The 7,340-nt window shown below is 32.7% G+C and overlaps 1 protein-coding gene across 2 annotated transcripts in view; it reads right to left on the bottom strand.

Annotated features, from left to right (window-relative positions):
* Positions 1-7,340, bottom strand: part of LOC107003240 (agamous-like MADS-box protein AGL12) — a 22,441-nt gene that overhangs the window by 13,995 nt on the left and 1,106 nt on the right. For both annotated transcript variants that reach the window (XM_015201541.2, XM_015201540.2), the window contains exon 3: positions 6,597-6,658. In XM_015201541.2, the coding sequence (XP_015057027.1) occupies positions 6,597-6,658 (62 nt within the window). The remainder of the gene's footprint in view (positions 1-6,596; positions 6,659-7,340) is intronic.

Genomic DNA, 7,340 nt, shown 5'->3' with positions numbered 1-7,340 from the left:
TATATATATATATATATATATATATATATATGACATTTAGTAGCTTAATGAGTATAAAGCTAACTTCGGAAATCTCAAATCTTTATTGACTTTGCACTGATTTTTGACTTCACTGATAAAGGGCGAAAAATGTATGATGTATTGTGAAAATTCTAGGTTGTGTGTAATGCATAAAGGCAAGGTTATTGCTTATACTCCTACATTATGAGAAGAACTACCCTTCACATTATTGAAGTTGGTCGTAGTAGTTTTCTCTCTGAAAATTTGGAGGCAATACCTCTATGGCGTTCATTGAGAGATCTTGACCGATCATCGTAGGCTACAATACTTTTTATACTAGAAGGATCTCAATTTTAGGAAACCTAGGTGGTTAGAGTTTCTCAAGGACTATGATATGATAAAAAAAAATGTATCACTCGATAAGGACAATGTGGTAGAGGATCCCTAGGGTAGGAAGAAAATAGGTACGGGTAGTCGTGCATTTTTGTTAGCTGAGTAGCATCCTTTGGCTTTGTACATTTAGTTATTAGCTAACCATTTAGTGTGACTTGATATTTCAAGCACGAGAGGATTCTTGCTAGTGTAGATGCTCAGTCTATTCTCTTGGAGTTCACTGAGGCTCAACAATTTGAGGATGAAAATTTAAGGTTGAGACGAAGTGTTTAGGTGTAAAGCTAGAGAGGTAGTATTAGATACGGAGGGAGTTTTGAGTATTGAGGGGTGTTCCTTAAGTGTGTTACTTAACTTAATTGATTATGGAGAAAACTCATAGTTGTAGGTGTTTTATCTATACATGGGTAGTGAAGATGTATCATGATTTGAAGCAACATAATTAGTGGTGTAGGACTAAGATATGATTATATTTCCCTCTATGAGATGAGCCCGGTGCTGGAACGGTGGATAAAGAGAACTGTGTTGGCCTAAATATTCATGGAGTATGTGTTTAGTGTTTAAATTGACAGCTAAATAAAAAATGGGCACCAAAGACAAAGTGAGTTGGTTTATAGGATGTCAATACCCAAAAGGAGGTAGCTATTGATATTTTGGTAGGATTACCATAAACTTTGATGAAATTTGATGACATTTGGATCATTATTGATAGATTAGCCAAACTTGTTCACTTGATACCAGTCCAAACTAGCAACAATTTGTAAAAGTTGGTGCAAATTTACATATACGAGATCATTCATTTTCATAGCGTGCTTATTTCCATCATTTTATAGGGATACTCAATTTATATCTCATTTTTGGAGTTTGATGCAAAAGAATTTGGGTACCTGAGTTGAGCTTTGTACAATGTTTCAGCTATAGAATGGTCAATCATATATTTTGGATTATGTCATTAATTTTTAAGGCCGTTGAGATTAGTTTTTTTTTCTCCTTTAGCTGAGTTTGTGTATAATGATAACTTCCATTTCAACATCCAAATGGCATCAGTTGAGACTTTGTATGAGAAGATATATAGATCTCCGTGGGAATGTTAGACCTTAGGGTAGTAATATGTTGAGAGATTTTATAGAAAAAGTGAAGTTGATCCAAGAGTGGCTTTTGACAACTAAATTAATTAGGACAAATTAAAGAGATACAAACAAAATAGTTTAAGGTTTAGGGTTAATGATTGATGGGAAGATTTTGCTCAAGGTATCACCTATGAATGGCATCATGATTTTTTGAAAGAAGGTCAAGCTTAGCCTGAGGCTTATTAGTCCACTAGTGAGGTTTCTTCGGAGGTGTTTACCATGTGTCTATATAAAAGAAATATCACTCAAATAGTTTCCATGTGATTTAGTGAGACGTGGTACAATTGGATTGGAATTTGACTTTTAAGGAGAAGCAAGCCTATAACTATATTGGATAAGCATAATAACTTGTGTAAAGGTGCAAAAGAATCATCTTGTGGATAAGATACTAAGTCCAACTTCTTGAGCTTTCAAGTATGTCCTATCTCTTTATGTTCTATGTGTGTTTTAAGTCTGATACTTTGGAAGTTTGACCAAAGTCAACATTTGAGGTTGGCAAGGTTATGTCTGAATTTTAATGATTCCAGTACGCCTGCAGGGAGATTTTTGGCCTATTTGGGGATTTAGTTTAGTTCTTGGTTGAATTTTGACGTTTTCTTAAGTTTTGAGAGATAAATTATCAGAGAATGTGTTTTAAGACTCATTTTTGAGTTTAGAGTAGCTTTTGTTATGCTATGAGCTCTGTGGTGTAGCCCACCACATTTGCATAGAAGGACCAGGATGGGATGTCCCCCACAATTGGTAATATTTGTTAAAGAAGAGTTGTAGGACCAGGTATCAATTAGCCTTTGCGGTTGCAATGTGTTACGTTGAGTCAAGTGCTCCGCATTCGTAAACAGATAACTTATGGATTACTCTTTTTTCAGACTTAGCTTGGGTGATGAAGAAGTACTTAATAATTTTTTTCTTTTTTGAAAAATTGTGATGGCGATGATTGGCTTGAGACTTGGAAATAGTGATTTGTATATTTCATTTTGGACAGATTTATGCGTTATTTTATGTATGTATGAGCAGTGATTTGTAATGAGGATATTACACGAACTGGAATGCAAATAAAATGAAAGAGAAAATGTGGCCGGCCTACATGAAAGAATGAGAAACTTTATTGATATTGAAGCTCGTAGCTTGTGTCTTTAATTGAGAATTTCATTGTATTCATATATGTTGCATGTGCATTAATCTTCTAATTGTCCTCATTTATAATCATTCCGTTCATTGATCCTTCACTTTAATGAATGGATACAATATTTTTACGAAAGAGAATTTTAGGCTCGATACGATCTTTTCGGATAGGTATATGGACCTTGGGACTCCCCATGAGTCCTTATAACATCCCCAAAATTTCAAAGTTAAGACTTGAGTCACTCTTTATGGTGAATAAGTTTTTTCCCGAGTGATTAAACATTTTCTTAGATGTTAAGGTCACTAAAACTTCATAGCATAAAGTTGAGTTGAAAATTTTCATTCCAAATAAATTTCTCTATGATATTATTCTTTGGTAAGCTTCAAACGACCATAACTTTCAACACAAAATGTTTTAGATGGTCCATGAGCTATCAAATCAAAGTTTTTTGAGTCGTCTATCCAACTGAGTTTGCTAAATTTCAAGTTCAAATGAAGAAGATATGCCCGTTTGAGTGCAGCCGGTCTAGTTAAGGCAATTCATCCGTTTTAAGGAGGGGTATTTTGGTCTTTTTCTTACCTCCGCTAGCCTAGCTCATGTTTGTTGATCTTTTAGGGGTCTAATATGCTTAGAATCAGTTTTAGTCATTCCTAAACACCGCTTAGGATTTTGAGAGGATTTCAAGAGGAGAAAAGAAGAGCGTTCAAGATTTTTGTGAGCTTTGAGGATTTTTGCCAAGAATTTAATTCTTTCAAGGTATGTAAGTTTCCACAATAATGGTTAGTTCGCCCTCACGCCAATCATGATTTCTTTCTTGAATTCATCCATGAGATTTCGTGTTTTGAGTCTTGATGAGTTTCTTGAAGTTTTGTTCTTCATTCGTTATTAATAAAGATTGATGAGTTCTTGAGGCAAGGGTTTCAAGTTTGAGGTTTGTTCTTAAGAAAATTTGAATAGATTTTCTTTTACTTATGTTGGATATACGGATCTAAGAAACTTCAGAAGAAAACAACCAATTCTAGGTGAATTAGAATAAAAAATCGTGAAGAAAATTTTGTTAAAATATTCTGGGGGAGGGGTGGCGCGATGCGCCACAGATCTGCCAGGGAGGCTGGCGGGCCACGCCTGCAATACGCCAGTAATGGTGTCTTAAAGTTTAGGGGTTGGCACCCTGGAATGCACCAGGGTCGCCTTCCCCTGTTCTTTTTTCGTTTTTCGTGACGTCTGTGTTCTTTTAAAATGTATTTTCACTCTCTTCCTGATTTTAATTATCCAAACTACATTGAATCATCAAGAGATCCTATATATAATAAATCATAACTCTTGAATTCCTAATTTAAATTCAAATAGATTTAAGAGTAAAGTTGATGAAGTTCCTAGAGTCATTTAGAGAAGTCTTTTACAATCTTTTAAAACTTATTTTAAGATTTGAGTACTTGAATATGAAAGTGAGAAGAGTTGTATTCATGAGTTTAAATTGTTATTAAGATCTTTGAGTCGAGTCGTTTATGACCATAATTCCGTATGAATTCCATGAAATGAGAATCCTTGGTGAGGAGTCTATAGTTGAGTCATGTGTTCCAATATCTTGAGTCTTGAGTTTTGAGTATTGAGTTTCTATATTTCTATTAAGATCCCTGAGTTGAGTCATTCATTTCCATAATTTCATATGAACCGTATGAGCTGAGTTATGAATTTTGATATAGCTTTTTAAAGTCAACATTTGAGTTCTTAAACTTAGTTTTGAGAAAGTAAATATAAGTCTTTGAGAAAAATGTTTTTAACAAATGATTAGTATGACAATCGTGTATGTCATCAATGCATGAGCAGTGTGATATCTAGATATATCATTAATGTTTATACAATATGACTTTCTAAAGTCATCAATGGTCATATTCTACTATGATTTTGATATGTTTTTGAGAAAAGTTTTTAAGTATGAGTATAACAGGACTATGTATTCCAAAATTATCAATTTTTGCATTGATAAAAAAGAAAATGAGATTTCTAAATGAGTTATAAGATCAAAAGATATTTCAAGAGAAGTTACCTTTTTTAAGAGGGTAGTTTGATCAATTACCGCAAACTAGAGGAAGAGTTATGTTTTAAAATATATGAGCATCAGTATATATTATTGGGAGTAGTATTGAGCATTGATATGGGAATGAGTTCAAATAACTTAAAATCCTCATTAACCATGTCTGCCAACATGGGCAAAGGGTGAAATTTTTTAGATGATTTCTTATTGTTTTTTAAGCATAACTTAGTGGATCCACTTTTTTAGGATGTCCTATACCCCGAAAAGGTATAGGACAATTTTTGCAGCGTGAGCGAGACGTCGTATCATCACATGACTCATATTAATGGTTGTCAATTAGAGAGTCTCTCAAATAAGAGTAATGAGTTTGCTATTATTTCTTCATATACATTTGAGTTATTATCTATTGTTTTAAAAACTTCATGTATATAACATATTTTATTGTTGCTTTCATTTTGAGTTTGAGTTGGGAATCCTGAATTGATTTGAGTATCCTGAGTTTGAGTTGAGCATCCTAATTTGAGTTGAATATCCTCGAATTGAGTTGAGTATTCTTGAGTCATAGTGAGTTGAGACGAGTTGAGTATGTCTTCCTTATTTCAGTTTAAGCTTGTACTTATGTTGCAGAGTTCCCCTTACATGCTTGTACATTCCATGTACTGACACCATTTAAGTTCAATGAAATTTAATTTCAGTTTATGTATGATTGAGTTAGTCTTCTGCTTCTAGTCAACCAGGATAAGGATTTGCTTGGGGTCCAACAATGATTCTCGAGTGCCGGTCAAGTCTAGGATGTAGACTCGGGTCGTGACTAGTCGTAGATTACAATGTTTCACTTTTGAGTGGGTGTATACCGGTAGGATCATTGTTCATTGCATTGCATTGAATTTCATGCACTATGGGTCGTGTATTCTATCTCAAACTGTTGGAGAATTTTCTGCGGGTAAAATTTAGTATTCCCTATTTGATATTGTAATTGCTTAAGCTTGGTCGACCTATAATATCTACTAAGTACTTTTGATTTGTACTGACCCTTCATTTTTTGTATCTTTTCTGATGCAAATCCCTACGAGAGTTAGCACAGCGAGTTAGATTCATGGTGAGCTCCAGCCTCTGGAGACTTACCCATTTCCCTCTCTATCTTCATTTATTTTTCATTTATACTTTTGACTATGACGTATGGAATTTTATCAAGTTTTGCTTGTATTAATTAGCTCTTGTGCACGTGACATTGAGGTTTTGGGAATTAATCGAGTGTATATTTGTTTATATAGATATTAATATATAATGAGAGTTTGCAGTATGATTATTTGGAGTTATTAGATGTTTCCTTACTCTACTTTTCGTTTTCTTTTGATATCTTAATTTGTATGACATTTTGGTTTATTCGTTTTCTTTTGATTTCTTAATCTGTATGACATTTTGATTTACCTAGTATATATGATTGGAATCAGAATTAGGTTTTTGTAGGTTCTAAATTTTAGGACATAAGAGAAAAATATTGCAAAGCATGTAGGTAGTGGGTTCAAACCCACAACACTAGTGTGAAAAGCATTTTCACCACTCATTGTATCACTAATCAGTTGTCAATCATTTTTATTATGAGTATATATATGCATTTAATTTTTTAATTACAAATATAAGGTCAAATAAGAAAGATAGTGGGTTTGTCAAACTCCACCTAACTTTGCCTCTTATTGTACTAGTGTTTAATGATAGGCAATTAATATTTTTTCTGTTTTATATCGTAGTTGGCGCTAGTTATGAAGGCGCACCATAGGAGATTGTATATAATATTTTGTAAATGAAGATAAGTGTTGTGTCATTTTATCATTCTCAACAAATTTGTATGGTAGGTTCAATGTTATCTATAAAGAAAAATTAGTTATATTGAGCAGAAATGATAAATATATACCTTAAGCCTTTCTGGAGTACGTCAATCTCATTCTTCAGCATGTTGATCTCCTCTTTTGGGTCCTAAAAAAAATATAATTTTCATTTATTACTGTAACATATAAGAAAAAGCTATTGTCTATTTTTATTATTTCTAAATACAACAATTCCTAGCATAAAAACAATTTTTTGATGACATTAAAATTTTCATTTATACAACGTATTGGTAATCTAAGTTAAGTGCATGGACTCTTTATTTTTTAAACTCCTATAAAAATGGATTTTTTTTATCATAACTACATCTATTTATTTTTAGTTCTCCTTTCCCTCAGCAACAAGACTTGTTTTCTGAGTGGATAGTTTCCAAAAGTCAAAAAGCGAGAAATACAAAGGAAGGGCTCATATCACTTATTACTAATATAAAATATAAAAAATAAATAAATTAATATACTTTGCAGTTAATAATGCAATTATATATTCCAAAGCATGAAGCATCCCGTGCAGTACTTTTGTCTCTAAAAAGTTAGTTAATTTAATCCTTAATTAGTTTTTGTTATCGACTGAATATGAATATAATTATATATCCTGTTGGTCTTCTCACTTTCCAAGTGTCATGCATGCAATAATATTCACTACAAACAGCATCTGATGCTAAAATTGACATTACAACCAGAGTTTGAAATATTATTTATATAGCTGGAAATTCTCCATGACAAATAATAGTAACGTTACATAAAAAAAAATAAAAAAAAATAAAATGTATATA

This window comes from Solanum pennellii, chromosome 11 (assembly GCF_001406875.1).
Source record: "Solanum pennellii chromosome 11, SPENNV200".
NCBI classification, from domain to species: Eukaryota; Viridiplantae; Streptophyta; class Magnoliopsida; order Solanales; family Solanaceae; genus Solanum; species Solanum pennellii.
This window is presented reverse-complemented; position numbering and strand designations above follow the sequence as displayed.